Raw genomic sequence first — 18,887 nt, forward strand, 5'->3', positions numbered from 1 at the left:
AGCTCTGGGAATACCCCCACTCCGGTTCGTTTAGCTGCCTGAAAATCATTTGAACCATAGGAATTTGTTGGGCTGCTGGAGATCCAGAAATTATATAAATAGAGAATCAAGGCTGATCATTCTTTAGATTTCAGCGAAAAATTTCTTCTTACTTGTGAGAGTAGATGGATGAAATAAGGAGAATGACAACTATATAAGTTGGCCAGTGATTCCCTGATGATCAGCGTATTGATTGGTGACATTGATTTATGATCTATAGCTTGATCACGTTTTTAGCTACACATATGTCAGTGAGCATTAAAAATTGTGTTGAAACGATCACGAGACCTCAGTGTAATATCAATAAATAATGGGAAGATTCAAAGAATAAATAATAGGAAAATTCTAATTTTGTCCCAAGAAATGTACAAATTATCTTCTAGAAGTACATGAATTTCTTTTCAGAAAAAAAGTATGATGAGATTTTTTGCGAGTTCCGTAGCAATTTTTTTATATTCAGGTTTTCTTGATCAATTCTTTTCCTCGTGAATCGCTCCTGGATTTTTTTTTCTAATTTTAATCTTGAAACTGTTCTCATATCGGCGCCCGGTAAAAATTAGCACTTTAAAATTGAGTTACACAACTTTAAAGAAGAAAATGCAGATGAAAAGCACAAAGAACATATTTCAGCAGCTCTGACTAATGTTCCTTAGAAGTTTCATTCGAATTAAAGTGCTATAAGAGAGAAAAGAAAGAAATAAAAAATATTACAAAATATTGCCATAATATAATAGGGAAAAAAATAACTAGCAATTCGAATCAATGCAAGTTTTATCCGCTACCATTTTTGTTTAGGTATTTAATGACGTGTTTGTTTATTTATACGCATTCGAAAGGTGCTGCACAATGAAAGAAGGACACAGAAAATATTCAGCTGTTGATGTAATGCCTGTGTTTTTGGATTCTTCTCTGGATAGTTTAACCCCACAGTGATTCTGAAATCGTGATCAAAACTTCTTCTAGAAGGAAAATAAGCCCTAAAAAGCTTCTTATCAAGCGAGAAAAAAATGATTTCTTCAAAAAAAAGTAAAGGATGGTTTCTAGAATAGTTTCTTGTTCTAGTTGCTAAATGGAATTTTTTTTTCCGGAATTTCTGACCAAGTTTCAAATTCAATGAAACATTCTCACAATAGCTACAAAAATATGATCGTTGTTGCATAAAATAACTAGTAAAAATGGGGAATTTTCCTTCAAAATGTTAGTTTTTTTTTTGAGTGCATTTCCCAGGAGTTTTTCGGAAAGTGTTGGGAAAGTTCTGAGCATTCCAGATGTTTACATCGCGAGGAACGAAAGCAGTCTTACCTCAAATCTTGGAAAATACAACCTGCGTTCGTTTCGACTTCTTAAAGGTATCACTCCACGAATCTCGGGTGGTGTGGGTTTCAGGTGGGTTATGCCTCGTCGTAGGAGACGTAGATTATGGAGAGAAGGGTGATTCCGTCCATTTCTTCCTAATTGCCGTAAAAAACGGCCCTGAAGATACGGCTTCGAGCGTTCCGGCGCGGTATTTTCCACAAGGAGTTCGATTGGAGCGCACCAGTCGTGTGCACGTGCCGCATCTTTCGAGCCGTTTTTTTTTACGGCAATTAAGAAGAAATGGACGGAATCACCCCCCTCTACGTAATCTAGAACCCCGCATAGGAACTCTCCACCTGAAATCCGTACCACCTCCGATTCGTGGGGTGATGCCTTTACGTGTTGCATCATAGTAGCACAAGGAGTTAACAAACTAATAAAAGATCACGAAGATTTCTTGAGAAATTTCCAGCATTACATCTTTCTGGTAAAATTTTTCGTTCATATCAGGGTAATAACCCTTCTTTTTTCCTATCATCAGGTTAAGGAACTGCATCATTGACCTCTACTTTCTCCAAGATTTTGTCGCATTTCCGGAAAACACTGCTTAAAGATGTGGTTGCGAACAATCCCGTTAGCAAACACATTTATTAAGTTATAATTTTCACATAAAATGACTAAGAACAGTATGAGCTCATAGCACTGGCACTAAATAGTTAATGAAGATAAACCGTAAACTATTCTCGTTGACTACAAAATCCACAAGCTTCCTGGCAGAATTTATACATGAACGTCGGGCTCGTTGAGCACAATTTTGCTGTTTTCCACGTTGGACACAGTTCATGGGTATCCGTACAACCTTTGCTTCTAAGCGTTGAAGTTTCCTAAAAAAAATTAGCTAGATAAATTTAGGACTATTATATGGATAAAAATTATCTCACTGGTTCATTTGTCAACATCTCCACTGAGGTGTACGGTTCCGATTCGGTAACTGTGTAGGTGACAGTTACCGTTTCCGGATTAGGTGTCTCGTTTCCAGAACCTTCTACAACTTTCGTCTTCTTTTCGTTTGTCTTATGCCCTTCCTCCGGTTTAGAATCTACAGCTTTTAGAATTGTCTCAACCTTGTCGAGACTTTCTAGAAATGTTCCAGCACTGGTGATCTCGGGATCAGCGTTGCGACGTCGAGAGTCCAGACGTGATTGTCGTCGAATGTTAACCACCTCGTCGTCGCTAGCGACGAGATCATCAGGTTTTCGAGATTCTTTGACGGTAGGTGCAGCACCTCTTTCAAAACTAAACACATAAATACATAAATTATAAAATATAGGTGGTAGAAATTGAGTTGGAAGGATTTATGAGTGTAGCCCACAAATATGGGCGTCACAATCAAAAAAATCACAATCAATTTCTTCTAGTTAAGTAGAAGAAGGAAGAGAGAGAGAAAAAAAGAAGAGATGGGTGGTGTAGCGCAGTCGGTAAGTGATTCCACTGTGGCTGCAGCGTGATCGATCGGAGGTTCAATTTCGCCCTAGTGCCAACCGAGCCTCTCATCCCTCCGGGGTAGATAAATTGGTACCAGACTTGTCTGCGAGGATAAGAATACTGACTTGATACCGCCTCGGACCCCCCGAGTCATTGTGCAGGCTAATTATGCGTTCGTAAATCTCAAACGATTCTAAATTGAAGTGAACACGATGGCGCATCCCAAGCGGATTGATTAACGCAAGACACCTCTAACCAGAAAAGGCACTGTGAAACAGTCTTTTGTGACCCCGTCTTCCCAACGATGCAACTTATTACAAATGATAGAAGGATGACAATCTACAAAGCGTCTAAGACCTTAGTTGGTTGGTTGGTTGCCAGTTGCGAACGATGGATGATGACGATGTAAGTGCCCGTGTTTTACTGCGTAATAAGTTGCATCGTTGGGGATACGGGACCAAACAAAGCTGTTTCACACGTCTTTTGTTGGATTATGGGAGATTTGATCGCGTAATTCCACGCCACCCAGATCCTTCTCTACTCGTGGAGATATCTCAACCGTTTCGTGATAAGATGCTTCTAATCGCTGATCAATCGATAAGACGGCGTTAGTGATAAAAGGTTGAAAAGCTGGTTTTAATATTAATATATACGTAATGACTTTCTAAAAGATGTTATTTTGCCTAAAATGCTCAATTTTTACTTGTTTCCACTGTATTTTCTAATCCTTAGCGAATTCAAAAAATGTGGGATATAATTCAATTGTTGACCTAGGTTTTTTTTCTATTAATTAACAAGAGAGCTCCTCCGATCTTTTTTTCGGATTTTGGATCGCCTGATTGTCATGTATGCATTTGAAACAATTCTTTCCTTTACAAGTTTGCATTAAACATATGAAAATTAGAACAGTGGGAAGACGGGGACCAGTTCTCGTTACTTTATCATTTCTCAGAATATCACAATTCTAACCATCATCATATTTCATGTTCGAATCGTCTAATTTTGAGGCGCCCATTTCGGATAATTACATGAAATCCAGAAAAAAAAACTCACGTTTCCATGAAGCGAACTTCGAGTTGTTCAAGTTTTTTCCTGATGAACTCTATAGCTTCCTCTTGATTCATCGAAGAAATCTTGGTGATCTCAGTTTTAGTCATTTTTTGTCCCGGTACGGCTCCCGTCTCGTCCTTTGCAGTGGATTTCCCCTCTACGGTAGGTGACCCCCTTGTTTGAACAGGATCATCCAGAACCGTTGTCTCTTTTCTGTTTCTGTCACCGGATGGAGTCATTTCCATTTGATTTTCTCCTGTATCCTCATTTTTCTTTTCATCCTTCTCCTTGGTCTCTGCTCCTGTAGCTGCGGCTACGTTCGACGTTAACGTAAGCTCTGGCATCTTCACAGGACCTGATTGTATTGTTGCTTCAATCCTAGCCAGCTGCTCTCTTGTATTTATTTCAGCTGAGGTGATCTTGGACTCTTTTCTGACCTCATCGTCGACCACCTCGTGCATCTTCGTTGTCTTCGGAGTCGTCGTTGTTGCTTGCGTTGTGCTGGCAGTGGTGGTGGTGGTGGCGGTGGTGGTGGCAGTGGTAGTGGTTGACTTCCTTCTACTCAAGAAAAGCTCCTCCAGCCCCATAAATGGATGTTCTGGTTCCTTATTTCCGATTGCACGTAGCCTATTCGTCAACTCTGCGATCAACAACTCTGTCTTGCTGATTTTAATCACTTCCGCAATATTAGTCGTCGTTCTTGGTGTGGTGGCCGTAGTGGTGGTTGTCCGTTTAGGTGTTGTGCTCGTAGTAGTAGATTTTCTGGTCGTAGTAGTAGGTCTTGTCGTAGTTCTCGTAGTAGTCGTCGGTTTCGGTGTTGTGGTCGTAGTTGCTTTTGTGGTGGTGGTGGTGGGTTTAGTGGTTGTTGTGGTTTTCTCCGTCGTTGTCGTTGTGGGTGTTGTTGTACTTGGTGTCGTTGTTTGTGTAGTTGTTGTCGCTTTAGTGGTTGTGGTCGTAGTGGGTGTGGTTGTGGGTGTGGTGGTCGTCGTTGTAGATGTGGTGGTCGTAGTGGTAGACGTGGTAGTAGTGGTGGTTGGTCTTCTTGGAATTATTGGCCTTCTACCTCTGTTGAAAGACTGTCTGCCGGCGGCGAAGAAGTTCACCGAAATTCTTCTGTTCAGCTGCTGTGGTTGCTGCTGAACGCGCTGCCGCGTTCGGAAGCGGGACGACGGCAGGAGTCGCGGAAGAGGACGCGTCCGTTGACGTGGGGGTTGACGAGTCAATGGGAAGCGATTCTGAAAGGAGCGTAATAGTCTTTCACTATTACTAATCACACTTGATTTATCCACGGACCTCTACTGAACGTAAGGATTAAAGGTATCACCCCAGGAATCTGAGGTGGTACGGATTTCAGGTGGAGTATTCTTATACGGGATAGTAAATTATTCCGCCCAGTTCTTCCTAATCGACGTAAAAAAAGGCCTGTGGCGTGTGCACACGGCTGACGCGCTCCAATCGAATTCGTTGTAGAAAATAGTGCGTCTTCCGGATTAGTCTTCCGGGCCGTTTTTTCGGCCGTACCAGCTCAGATTCGTGGGGTAATGCCTTTAAGGCAATAGGGAATTTTTTTTACTTATTTTCTACAAATTTATTTTATTTTAAAAAAAGAAGTCCGCACCTGTAATGTAAACGTTCTTTGCCGGAATGGTGGCCGCCTTGTCACTGTTCTTACCGGAACTCTGTTTCTGAACACAAATTCTCTCCTGGCTGATGGCCTCCTCGGCGGTATCGGCTGCCTCTGGAATTGACGGAAAAGCGACCGTCGTTGCACTATTGGTGGGTTGGTTATAATAAACTCCGTAACTGTTGTCGATGGTTCTGTGGTTGTCGTAGTTGCTCTGGTGGTAAATGGCTCTGAAATTGGGAAGAATAAAAGTAATCGGAACAGCAACTGAAATGGTGACATACGTGCCAATCGGTCGCCAGTTTCCGTGAAAAGAATCGCATATTCTCGCATACAAAGATCCGGAACTAAAAACACAAATGGAAAATAAATAATGGGAAGAAAGGGTTTATACTTTGCGCAGCGCAATGAATCGCTTACTTTCATGACAGTTCGGCATTTCATTCGATCGCCGAGCGCATGCAGCACGACTGATGAGTGGATCACCGCAGTCGCAGGCAAATTGTTTCGATTCGTCTGGCGACAAAAAGTGCGGCAAAGAATTCCCGAAGAGTGAGAGATCACCTGAATATGCGGATTGCAAGGATGTGTACCCGCGGAAATTTTTAATCTTAAAAAATTAAAATTAAACTAGAATAGCGTGACTGGTTATATTGTAAACAAAATAATGTTGTTTTCAGTTCTCCTTTTTGTAAGTGAGAAAGTGCTTTTTTGTTATAACTGTACGCATTTCTCACCGAGGTTCAACCGAGGATCATTGAGATTAAAGGACAAAATAAGCGAAAACCAATTTTTCTAACGGCGGTAAAAACTCACAGATATAACTATTTTGCTCAAGCCACACATATAAATCTGGCTTTTTCATCGTACGGCTCGTTACCCACAAAATCGAGGATATCAGCAGCAGCCGCATCCTGAATAATATATCAAGTAGAATCGAAAAGTCACAAATAGAAAGACGATAAGAAATTACGGAATTGGCGAAAAGCTATAGATCAGTCACTAAAATAATTTATTAATCAATTAGTATTAATTGCTTGATTAACAAGAAATTAGTTAAATAATAAGAAATTAATTAATATCTTATTGGAATTAACTTTAGGACTTTCAGGATAGAACCTTCTCTTGAATAGGACGATAAGAACAGGTCCTGCAGTTCACTTCATTTTGTTACGACTTTTCTGTTAAATACGTCAAAAATAGGTGAGAAGACAGCAAGTGATATCCAGAAACTTCTCTTTCTTGCCTCATTTCCTACGTTTCATGCTATTTAGAAAAATTTGTAACGTAATTTTAAGAAATTATGCTATAGGTGCATTCCTCATTTCCTCTACCAGTTTAGTGATACTACTGTAGCTATATGGTCCAGGAAATTTGCAAGACATCGAGGAAAACATGAATTCCAAAGAAAATGCTGAAGAACTCTATTCATTAGAACTGAAAAAGTAGAGAATGAGAAAAAAAAGAAAAAAAAGACGATGTATGTAAGGGGAAGAACGATGGAGAACTCATTGAGGACAAAATTTGAAAACGAAAGGAATTTGAAAAGTTATGATGATCCTCTCACTAATAAATTTACTAAAAGATTTGAATTCAGAAACTTTTCCGAGGCAAATACATGAAAAGGATACATATTCTCCAGAAGTGCAGAGTAACTCGTCCGGTAATATCGAACTATTCGGTGATTCTACAGTTGAAATTTACCAAAATTGTCCGTTAACTCGTCCAATATTATTTTCTCTGGACAAGTGGTCGATAAACCCGGAAAATGTTGAAGTTTAGAAGGACAGATCGATCAGAAGTCAGGGTGGCTGTGCAACATTAACGTTCATTCGTTTCAGGAATAACTATGTATACGTACGAATGAACAAGAAACTTTATGGGTCATTCTCGCCTTGCATATGGATTCCACACGAATGTTTCCGTGATCCTTACTAAGGATAACACGGAAGAAAGTAGGGAGAGTTCGGAACGCGTGCCGATAGTGGTTAGTTACGACGATGGTACAGATAACCATCTACAAAAACATCTGGCCAAAGGATGTTAACTAGGTGTGCGGGTAGGGAGATTTAACCGGAAAAAAAGCCTATTTCCGCTGATAAAGTTGGATCTAAAGTTACTGGCGTTAATCAATCGCTTGGGACCCTCGCCACCACGTTCACTTGAATTCAGAATCGTTTGAGGTTCACGAACGTGTGGTACTGGCCTTACAATGACTTGCGGGGGCTGGCCGATGTGTCAAGTCAGTGTTTTTATCTTCCCAGACAAGTCTGGTACCAATTTATCGACCCCGGAGGGATGAAAGGCTTGGTGAACACTGGGGCGGATTCGAACCTCCGATCGATTGTGCAGTAAGCGGAACCTCTAAGCGACTGCGCTACACCCGCCCTGATACCTGTAAAAATATGTGAATAGTGGGATACCACAAGAGATGTAGTGGAGTGGCGTAAGAAAGAAGCATTAATGCTAATGGGAAAATAATTTCTTGCAGGATTTAACACCTTTTTGAGTTTTTAAATTATTATTTAAAAAAAAGTCAGCACTGTGAAAAGACCAAGTTTTTTAGTAATGTGCTGAGTAAAATTAGTTCCGGAGAAAATAGGCTCTAGAACAATCGTTGGCACGGATTTTATGTTTTGTGGCTAGGTTTGAAACTAGAAAAAACACTAGGAATAAACAAAAAAAAGAAGAAAGTACCAAAACTGAGTGAAAAAGAAAATACTCAAGCAAATGGGTAAATAAGAAGGGGACGATCGCCAGGCGAAACAAGCAAAAGCTCAAAAAAAAAAAAAAAAAAACGAATTCTTTGTGTTATTTCCTCATTGTTAGCAGAATTTTGTCCGTGGACGACTTTGCTGAGAGCATTTAGCGTTCATCTAAAGTTCATTAACAGGCGAGACGTAGCATTTTCCAGAATATGGAGCGACGATGTGTGGACATGGATTCTACGCAAGCTCCAGTATCGATGACGGCGAATTGGATCCCAGTGCTCAGATATATGATCAACCGGACGACCGGACATCTATCGGCGACGAAGATGCAGATAACCTCGTTAGTTCGTAAGATCTGCGAGAGTTGCCCAGGTTATAAGTAAGTCAAGTGAGGAAAATTGTAGTTAATTACTAAAATACAAACATAATCCACGGGAAAATAACAGAAGAAATTGATTTCCAATTCAAAACATTCGTGAATTTCCGAGGAAAGGAAATTTCCATAGAAAACGGATTACAAGGAGAATAAAATTTTCCACGATTTGGAAGGATTGGCAGAGAGGAAGATGAGAAGAAGCGTGAATTGTGTTCACTATATCGGAACAAATCGTCAACGATATATGAAGAACTGAACGCGCGGGTCACTTACTAAACTGGTCACGCATCTCTTCCCGATACCTGTTAAATGCATGGATCTATACGCAGTAATACGGATCCTACGTATCGACCGACCTCATAACTGTAATCGACACCTAACACAACAACAACAACAGTAATTTCGCGAAATTACGACACTAATAGGATCTACTCGCCTCGTTCTTGGACGGATTTCAACGTGAAAACCAAACAAAACCTATATTTTATACAATTGTAGTGGTTCCGTAGTATATACCGTGTAGTATACTGTAGTGAACAAAAAGATATTTTCTTTTACAGCTTACACATTCGAAATTTTGCATTTGACTACATCTGAGATTTTCCCTCCTCAAGTACTGAAATCCTATGTGGCAATGTTCGAATAATTCAAACTTTCCAAGACACAAAAATATTAATGCTCCTAGAAATCTTGTATTTAAATTGTATTTATATTTTATATTATATTTGTTTATCTTGTATTTATATATTTTGATTCTTACTTTGAATTAAACACCGTTTAAATTTTTTCCGATATTTAAGTACTTCAATCTTCACAACTAGAATATTTTCTAACAAAAAATCACCTTTTCTTCGAATTTCAAAAATTTAGACGAGAGAGAAGAACAACCATAGCGCAACCATAAAAATTATGTGTATATTGAAAAATCATGAAGTTACCTGTGTTTATCCTTAAGAAATTTTTTTATGACTACATGCGCATTAATCGATGAGAAAATCACGCGGACACGTAGCAAAAATGATGCATTTTCATCGCTTGAAATCTCTAATAAAATTTTCAAATATTCAAATACTAACCGCTAATGTTATGGAAAACTAAAACTTACTTTTAAAAAATCACTCGAGGTCAATTCTAGCAATGACTAATGATTTTTTTGTTGATTGGCAGTAGCTGTGAGCGATGATCAATCGGAAAAAGGAATTTTGTTTTCAAAGATTGGATTTTATAATTTTTTTTTTTGTTTTCAGAAGAAAAATCCAAAGATAAATGTAAATCCAAGAGTTTCCATCTATTCATTTTATTGAAGAGGAAGTTGGGAAAAAAAAACAGAAATCATTATCTATGAAAATTGATGACGTCATGACCTCTGGCAACAGGCGCTATCCAATCCGGCCTTCACTATTTTCGCTTAAGAAAACATCTACGGCTGATGACGTCACCCGAACCTCCGTGGGTCCTCCATAAATTCAGCTAGTTTCACAGGTTTTTGAATAGGTTCTCATTGTCACATGATACATATTGCACGGCTGATCAGAAACACACCAAGTATTCGAGAAAAATCGAAATCGGATATGGTTGGGAAGAGTTAAGTAAGGGGGGAAATGTACGACTCTAAGTGTAGAAGGAACGAATTGAATTGCACAGTTAAATGCTTCTTCATGGATGCTTCTACAGGTCGTTAAGTCGTCGAAAATTGCAATGGGGCCGATTATCATGTCAGAAGACTGGTTTCCTCGTGTAATACTGGTAAGTACAATTCTAATTGCTTTCTCCACAAGAAAACTAATGAGAAATCGGTTAGTGAAGATAACTGGAAGCGGACATGGGTGGTATCGCTTATATTTTAGGTATTTTCTATCTTTCTATTTTAAACTACCTTTCTATTTTCTTCTTTTAATGATAGTTGTAAAATTATCTGTATATAAATTGCACGTTATTGCTAGGTGCTATTGAGTAGAGGTGTAGTTCGCGACTACGAGCACGATTACACTCAATTCTCTCTTATAATCCAGAAAAAAAAGCGTGTGAAATTATCTTTTTTGGTCTAGTCTCGCCTACGACATAACTTGGTACGCGATAGAACGTGAGCCACTCTTTGACAGTTTGACCGCGATCCAACTAAAATAATTCAAATGATCCATCTGTCGAGTCATATGGCCCCTGTACATTATCCCTGTTCCATTGTATGTAGTAAGTTGTATCGTTGGGAAGACGGGATCACACAAGGGTTTTTCCCACCCCTTTTTCCGAATTTTTAAGAGCAACTGATTGATCACGCACATATTCGTGAACTGTGCCTACCTATCTGTGAAGAGATCCCATCGTCGTCAATTTCATAACAGTGACACACCGCCTTTAAATCCACCATATCACAAAACTGACGATGCTGGGATCTCTTCTCGAAAAGATAAGGATTAGCTCACTTGCGGCTCACGAGTATCAGCGCAATCGCGCTCAATCCCCCTTGTTTGTTTGAAAAACGTCGTGGGAATAGGCCTTGACGATCGAATTTTCCTGCAAGACGCCTGACTACGCGTCACGTGCGCCATGGCAGGCATAGGCGCACGTGACGCGAACGAGCGGACAATTATTGGATTGATGACGTGGCCCGTGCCACCCGCAGACGGGACACATCAGGCGCTTCGTCGTAGGAAAATTCGGTCGTCAAGGCCGTTTCCCGTTTCCCACGCTGTTTTTCAAAACAAATACGGAGAATCGAGCGTGATCACTTTGATACTGATGATCAACGCGTGATTTATCTATTATCTTCTCATGGAGAGATCCCAACACTAACAACTTCGTTGTTTTCGAGGGAAGAATGCATTGGAAGAATAATCGATCGATGCGTTTATATCACATTTGTCCAGAGACTGCTAAGTAATCCGTAACAATTCTATCTCATTGTGAATGGAAGGCTGGGCTGCACTCGTCTGAACGAAGCCATTTATAGCAATCTCGTAGGAAAACCGAAATGTACCGCCCACCTTCATTCTTTAACTCTTCATGAACAGTTTTTCGGCACTTAGTCATCTAATCGTAAAGGTATTCTCACGATTTTCTCATTTTCTTTCCTAACGTTTTTCTCTCCGCCTTCTGATATTATTCTAGTCATCATTTTACATCAACATTTCACATTTCACAATCATTCGAAGATTTTTCGAATAACTATCGAGGTCGATTTAAACAAACGGGACGGAGAGTCGTATCGTGCGGTCAGGTGTGTTTGATTGAAAGGTTCGTGAATCGGCATCGTGCTTAAATTGATGTCGATGCCGGCATTCACTGATCTTTAGATCAGGAAGTGAAAATTATCGATTATGCTGTGTGAAAATCATCAGTTATAGTGTGTATTAAAGCCCCCAAGGGGCATTCATTAAATCCTCGAGTGATTTCTGCACTATTATTATACTACTGCTTTTCTCGACTTTTTTTTACTAGTAAGTAACCGATTCCCCCGGCTCTTCCGCCCCCTCCCGCCCCCGCATAGCTACGAAAGGACATTTCACCACGCCCTTACGCGTAGTTACAAAAAGAAGTGGATGCTAGCTATGGCAGCGTCATAGATAGAGAATGTCACACTTTCCGTCGTCGGTTCACTTTCTTCTTATGACGATACTATTCTCACAAGGTTCGTTCGCGCTACTTTTTTCTCTTTGATCGGTCATTTTCGGCGAAATTCTCCCGTACAACTTGGTGAATCCTCTTCTTCAGCGCTCTCCGAAACTCTTCAAGAACGATTGAATCAGCTACGAGAGAATCCAAGACTAAAACTTCTACAGGATTACCCTGAAAGATCGGACGCTATAGCAGGTCCACGATCGGTTAGTTAATCAATATTGCCGAAGCAACGGTAGATTTTAGACTGGCTACCATAGGTGAATTCCGAGTATTTGTTTGAAAAACATAGAAACCTTTTACTTCAGAAAAACTGTAGACCATAGAAAACCTTAGAAACCCCTTAGAAATCCAGAACCGAACAAATAACAATAAATGGGAAAGAAAAATATTTTCGGGTAGTTTTTTTATTTGAAGGAAAAAAATGAAGGAAAGATATGAAACAAGTTCAAAATAAATTACCGATGGACTTTTTCAAGAATGAGAACAAAGGCGGAACTAAAACTTTTCTCATCAATTTTTTTTTCTTGTAGTGGCGAGAATAATCGTAGAAAATTCCTAGAAAATGTGAAACTCTCGGTATCAATAAATTGATGTGCTATGAAAATCGGGAGCATGATAAATGAAGTTGAATATGATAGATAATGGATGAATATGATAGATAATAGATGGATAGGATAGATGATGTGATATGATGATGAATAGCCGAAAGCTACTTTTTATCACTAAAATTACAGCGTCCAAAGCCTTTTCAGTGTGAAAAATTTCTGGAGTAATTTACAATTTCTAGTAGTAATTTAAGGTATTCATGAGGTTTCTCTTTTCCCACCACAATAACATGAAAAATTCGCTTGGAACGATTCTATGAAAATTATTTAGAAAATGAAAACATCAAAACAACAACATAGCACAAAAGCAAATAGTAGCCGAAGTAGAGATGAGGCTCTAACAGCTGTTTCTGATTAAAGCACTAGTGGTCTGAGTCATTATGAAAAATATCGTCCAAGTGTTCTGAGTACAATTTATTGGTTTTATTCATCGGCCTGAAGTGCATCAACCTACTAATCAATACGTATAACTCCTATATGTGCACATAAAGTTAGCATACAACCAGAAAAAGTCGTTGAAAATGATGTTTCTGGATTTCTGATGCGTCCGCTTTTACAGTTGCATGAAGTTGGAACATTTGCTGGTCGTCCCATTCGAACACGTCAACAAAATGTGTACGTTGATAATCAAGGAGTACCAGTACCAATACCTGAAGATAACGAAAACCTCCCGACGAGAAGCCGTCCCAGGATTCGACGCCTTTTCGATTCTATTGAATTTTTTTCACCCATAGTTTCTCGAAGCTAATCATTATCTTCTTGGAGTTGGCCGAAAAGTCTATTTTCCACCTTAAATCTGACTTTCGGATTCTAATTGATTACTGTAAGATTTTTATTCATCTTTGTGAAAGATTTTCAAGTAATTATTATTGATTCCAATTTGATTGATTTGATATTTAGCTTTCTTTTCTTTGCGTACGGGTGTAATTCATAGTTGATAAAGCTTTAATTGTTTTTTTTTTGTGAATCGTAATGACATTAGATGCTTCTAACCATTCGACGTCATCCTTCAGAGAAAAAAAATGAAGATCTTAGACAAATGTTCAACTCAAGTCTGCATTTATAGAATATTTGAAACAATCAATAATATCCATGTGAATTAATCATTCTTTTTCTCTATTATAATCTTATATGAATATGAGCTGACTATTTCCAATTGAAAAATACCGTTCTGGAAGAAATAAACGAGTTTCTTCCGAAATAAGGGCCCTACAGTCGCCGTCATTCATGTTTAGGTGGATAGTCGCAGCGCGCCTGCGCTACCCGCGCGGTCGCATCGCTTCACCCACACTCTCTTTCTCTGCGCTCTGTTCCACCCCATGGGGATCCGCGCAAACACAAATACTAACACCTATTCAAAATTAAACAGAAGTAATAACCTGATAAAACCCAACGGTTATTTTCCCAGCATCAGACAATCAATACGGTTTTTTTAGGTTTCAGAGTTTATCATACAAGAAAATTATACATTTACACTGTTGCTTCTTATGTTTCTAAAAGATTGTCAAAAATCTATTTACTACTCGTTTAGATGATAGTCACTCTTCATTTTTTATCCTCTTTGATCCGATGAACCTGGATAAGATGGATTGTTTGTCGATGATCGATCATGGGGTAGAGACTAAACTAGTCATTTTCATCTCACCAATAATTAAGTAACAATTGATAAGTGGCAAAAAATAAATGACGAAGTGAACAGAAATTTTTACTGACACTAACAGCTGAGGATGCTACGGTAGTTCCGTCTGTTGTGTAAGATGAACCGATACCGCTCGGATGAAGAACGAATCCGGCTTAAAGAATATTATAGTCAATTGGTTTTATCAAAGCTAATAATATGGATCTCATCTAATAATTAATAATCAAACATAGGAAAATTGAAAATACTGTAATTTCTGTGTTGCTGAACAAATAGTATTAAAATATTAGATTGACTACTTGTTTTTTCTTTCGAAAAAGACGTTTTAAAGCTAAGGCATCATTTTTCTTTTTCTCAAAAAACTAGTTCCACCTCTTCATTGAGAGCAACTTTTGTTTCAACCACTTGTCACACTCGGAACATTCTCGCGAACACAAATGACGATTTTTGCCCTTTCGAAGCTGTTCCCGAAAGTCACGATGATGGCTGCACAACTCGTCGTGCTAATAGCACCATCGAGGTTTACCTACACGCTCTACAACGTTTTACCGAGGTGGGGGTCCCACGGAGTGATCGAGACCAACCGTTGATGCTGGGCGAGTGTCTGCCAGTCATTGGTGCTTCGCCCGCACCGATCGCAGTCTCTGCACGAGATCGCCAGAGGAGACAAGAGCTGAATTATCTTAGATAACGGTAGTCGGTGAGCGGCTCCTTCCGAAGCGTTCAGCCGCCGCAGCGGTGACAACTGAAAAAACTACAACGGAAAGTGCTTCATTGTTTCTTCTAGGTCTCGCGCTTAATGCTGCTGTGGATGCCGCTGTCAGAAAACAAGACGGTCGACGAGAAAGTTTCCTAGCAACTCTGCCAGTTGACCTCTGAAATCCGACAAAAGCGACTGAGACGCACCTCCGCTCGCTTCCTCCACAACAACGCCGGGCGCATGCGAAACTGAGGCCCCGGCTTAGTAAGCGGGCTCCCTACGTCCAATTTCCAGACATCGCCCCATCAGACTATCTCTTGTTCCGGGCCCTTAAGCATTCTCAGAAGGAAAAGCGGTTCAATTCTCTCACTGACCTCAAATCCGTTGTTGAGATGTTCTTTGGCTCTCAGCACCCCACGGATTGGTAAACCTCCATGAAAGATGGGGCACTGTGATAGACACTCATGGTGAATACAACGACGGATGATCAATGTATTCACCATGAGTGATGATCATCAATGTTTATTGAGAAATGAAATGTGTGGAATTATAACGTAGATGTGTGAATGGAAAAATTAAACGAGTAAATGAAGTCAAATTAATACAAAAAAATTTCGTTATTGTTATAATTGTCCTTGTTATTTCCTTTGCGACACATTTAGCAGCGTTTAGTTTTTCTATAAACGACTAGTTCATTTCATAGAAAACACATAATTGATGGTGTTGACATGATGATTGGTGGTGGTAACATGGAGGTATGCAAAGCTGGGGAGCAGTTCTAACAGTGGCGTATATTACTGACAGACAAACTGAGAATCATGAATTAATTACAAATAACAGAGAATTAGATCTGAAGGAAAAGTAGCAATCCAAAATAGATATGAAAAGTTTTCATTAACATTGACTGATTCTTTAGGAAAATTCTTGCGTTAAAGAGAAAAGCTTCCAGTTTTTTTTTCAAAGGAATAAGCTGCTTAGACATAACTTTTCAGAGTTATTTATCGATGTTAAAAGCACATACCTCGTTCCCGGTGGGTCGGCCCATTTCCACCAAGGATAGGAATGTCCACACGATCTGGTCCCGGTAACGGTCCCGGAATCTTCCGAGTTTTTTGTAAGTCAGGAGGGAACGGGTTCTTTGTGATAGAGTGCTGAAATGAGCTTTTTTATTGTCAAGAATACATAAGCTGACGTATGTCGTATCAACACTTGGAAAATATCAGAACATCTTGCACCGCCATAGAAAGTGGCTACAGAAAATCGTCTTCGCTTCTTTGGTCATATATTAAGGAGACCGGCGTATCGTCTTGTTCAACGAGTTCTGAGGAGTTTGTCGGGGTCGAGCTGGAAGAGGCCGCCTGGCCGAAAAAGGATGTCCTGGGCTGAGGCGGTGAAAGAGGACCTGAGGACACTCGGCGTGGATAGGCAGTTCAGGAGAGACGTAAGGTTTCGCGGAATATGGAATAGCGACGAATGGATTGATTCTGTGCAAGCTCTCGCAGAAGATCGAGAAAGTTGGGCAGAGCTGTGTTCAAGGACGGCACACCTCGGCGAAAATGCGGGTAATCGCGTCAGGCGATGACATCGGCCCCCGATTAAAGGCATCACCCCACGAATCTGAGGTGGTGCGGATTTCAGGTGGAGAGTTCCTATACGGGATCGTAGATTAGGGAGAGGAGCGTGATTCCGCTCGTTTCTTTCTGATTGCCGTAAAAAAGGATCCGGAAGATACGGCGCGTGCACAAGGCTGGCGCGCTACAATCGAATTTGTTGTAGCGGGACGCTCGAAGCCGTATCTTCCGGGCCGTTTTTTACGGTAATTAGAAAGAAACAGACGTAATCACCCTTCTCTCCATAATCTCCGTATAGGCATAACCCACCTAAAACCCGCACCACTCCAGATTCGTGGGGTGATGCCTTTACGTGAAGAAAGTCAAGTCATGCCATATCAAGAAATGCTCACAGCAAAACTCACAGAAGCGATGGCAAAACAGTGCATGCGTCACCAGCTATTCGTGATTATCGATCGAGCACAGCCATGTCATGACTTTCGATCGATAATCACCAACTGCTAATGGTGCGCTCATGAAACGTCGTCGTATCTGTGAATTCTTCTGAGAACCAAGCAATGATCTGTTCTCTTTTATAAAAACGCTGTTTCAGTGAACGTTACGAAGTAGGAAAGCAAAATTCTCAGGTACAAATTATCTACACCGATCAATACTTCATCCATTACTTGAGTTGAAACGTTGTGAGATAACTATAGATTTTTCTTCCTCTTCCTTTAAAGGCATCACCCCACGAATCTGAGGTGGTGCAGATTTCAGGTGGAGTATTCGTATACGGGATGAGAGACTACGGAGAGGGGGGTGATTCCGTCCATTTCTTCCTAATTGCTGTAAAAAACGACCCGGAAGATACGGCTTCAGTCGTTCTGGCGCACTATTTTCTACAGGGAATTCGACTGGAACGCGCCAGGCTTGTGCGGCGCCGCATCTTCCGGGCCGTTTTTTACGGCAATTAGGAAGAAATGGACGGAATCACCCCCATCTCCATAGTCTCCCATCCCGTATACGAATACTCCACCTGAAATTCGTACCACCTCAGATTCATGGAGTGATACCTTTAATTTCATTCTTTTTCTCCGTTCCTACAGGGAAAAAAATCACCTCAACGAGAAATTGCCTTGCAGCGGCACATGCTGCGTGTACTCTCTTCTTGTTTTCGGCTTGTTCCAACATTTTGTCATAATGAGGATTATTAACCTGTAATGGCCATCTTTAGTTAAAGGCATTACCCCATGAATCTGAGGTGGTGCAGATTTCAGGTGGAGTATTCGTATACGGGATGGGAGACTACGGAAAGGGGGGGAGGGTGTATTTCCGTCCACTTTATTTCCAATTGCGGTAAAGGTCCGGAAGATTCGGGGCCGCAGGAGGCTGGCGCGCTTCAGTCGAACTCCTTGTAGAAAATAGTGCGCCAGAACGCCTGAAGAGCTTTCGGGGCGTTTTTTTACGGCAATTAGGAAGAAATGGACGGAATCACCTCTTTCTCCATAGTCTCCCATCCCGTATACGAATACTCCACCTGAAATCCGTACCACCTCAGATTGGTGGAGTGATGCCTTTAAGCTGAATGTGCTCGAACTCAAAATTGCATGAAATTCTCGCGAACTTCGAATTCTACTCACAATGAATGACGCTTCATTAACCGTGAGCTCAGCTACGGTAACATTGATATCCGGTACACGGATAGTAAGCACTTGCGGTTCATCGCATGGTTTTGACAGGAACGTATCGATGGTGGAATTGACGAGCTGAACATAAAGAAAGAGAAAGAAACCGGATATATTTCATTTGTTAATTGCTAATTAGTAATGACTACTTACGTCCACCATCGCATCTCTTTGCGCTTTCCTAACTCGTTTCTTGATCTCGAAACGTTCGCTAATTGAACACGACGAGCATGGACCTGGTAACATTTCACCAGTAATGATTCTAACGAGGATGTAAATGGGAAGCCATAGGAGGCTGAGAAGTTGCTGAGTTTCATGATAGCTTGAAGATAACCGGTTTTGATATTCGACTGAAGCAATCGCAAAATCATTTTCTCGGTTGAACCGGAAAAAGTAGAGAAATAAATGAAAAATAAAGTGGCTGGCGTTAATCATTCCGCTAGGGATGCGCCAAAAGCGTTTACTTCAATCCAGAATCGTTTGTTTACGAACACGCGTGTCTAGCCTAC

The 18,887-nt window shown here is 40.4% G+C and overlaps 3 protein-coding genes across 5 annotated transcripts; 1 reads left to right on the top strand and 2 right to left on the bottom strand.

Moving 5' to 3' along the window:
• Positions 1–2,072: 2,072 nt before the first annotated feature.
• Positions 2,073–6,407, bottom strand: RB195_017135 (uncharacterized protein; the record flags this gene model as incomplete). 2 transcript variants are annotated; one of them, XM_064183992.1, is made up of 8 exons in its annotated part: positions 2,073–2,219; positions 2,277–2,631; positions 3,874–5,105; positions 5,489–5,608; positions 5,675–5,724; positions 5,779–5,841; positions 5,915–6,058; positions 6,311–6,407. In XM_064183992.1, the coding sequence occupies 8 exons, from the start codon at positions 6,405–6,407 to the stop codon at positions 2,073–2,075; spliced, it is 2,208 nt and encodes a 735-aa protein (XP_064039872.1). The 2 variants fall into 2 exon arrangements, with proteins under 2 accessions (XP_064039872.1, XP_064039873.1); XM_064183991.1 differs by having other exon boundaries at positions 5,543–5,724.
• Positions 6,408–12,187: 5,780 nt separating this feature from the next.
• RB195_017136 (uncharacterized protein) lies at positions 12,188–14,339 on the top strand (the record flags this gene model as incomplete). Its single annotated transcript, XM_064183993.1, has 3 exons — positions 12,188–12,209; positions 12,293–12,402; positions 14,241–14,339. 3 exons carry the CDS (start codon positions 12,188–12,190, stop codon positions 14,337–14,339), a joined length of 231 nt encoding a protein of 76 aa, XP_064039874.1.
• Positions 13,296–18,624, bottom strand: RB195_017137 (uncharacterized protein; the record flags this gene model as incomplete). Of its 2 annotated transcripts, none has more annotated exons than XM_064183995.1 (6): positions 13,296–13,454; positions 14,518–14,597; positions 16,165–16,294; positions 17,813–17,908; positions 18,334–18,459; positions 18,532–18,624. In XM_064183995.1, 6 exons carry the CDS (start codon positions 18,622–18,624, stop codon positions 13,296–13,298), a joined length of 684 nt encoding a protein of 227 aa, XP_064039875.1. The 2 variants fall into 2 exon arrangements, with proteins under 2 accessions (XP_064039875.1, XP_064039876.1); XM_064183994.1 differs by lacking the exon at positions 13,296–13,454 and adding an exon at positions 14,357–14,425.
• Positions 18,625–18,887: the final 263 nt, after the last annotated feature.

This window comes from Necator americanus, chromosome II (assembly GCF_031761385.1).
Source record: "Necator americanus strain Aroian chromosome II, whole genome shotgun sequence".
Taxonomy (NCBI): domain Eukaryota; kingdom Metazoa; phylum Nematoda; class Chromadorea; order Rhabditida; family Ancylostomatidae; genus Necator; species Necator americanus.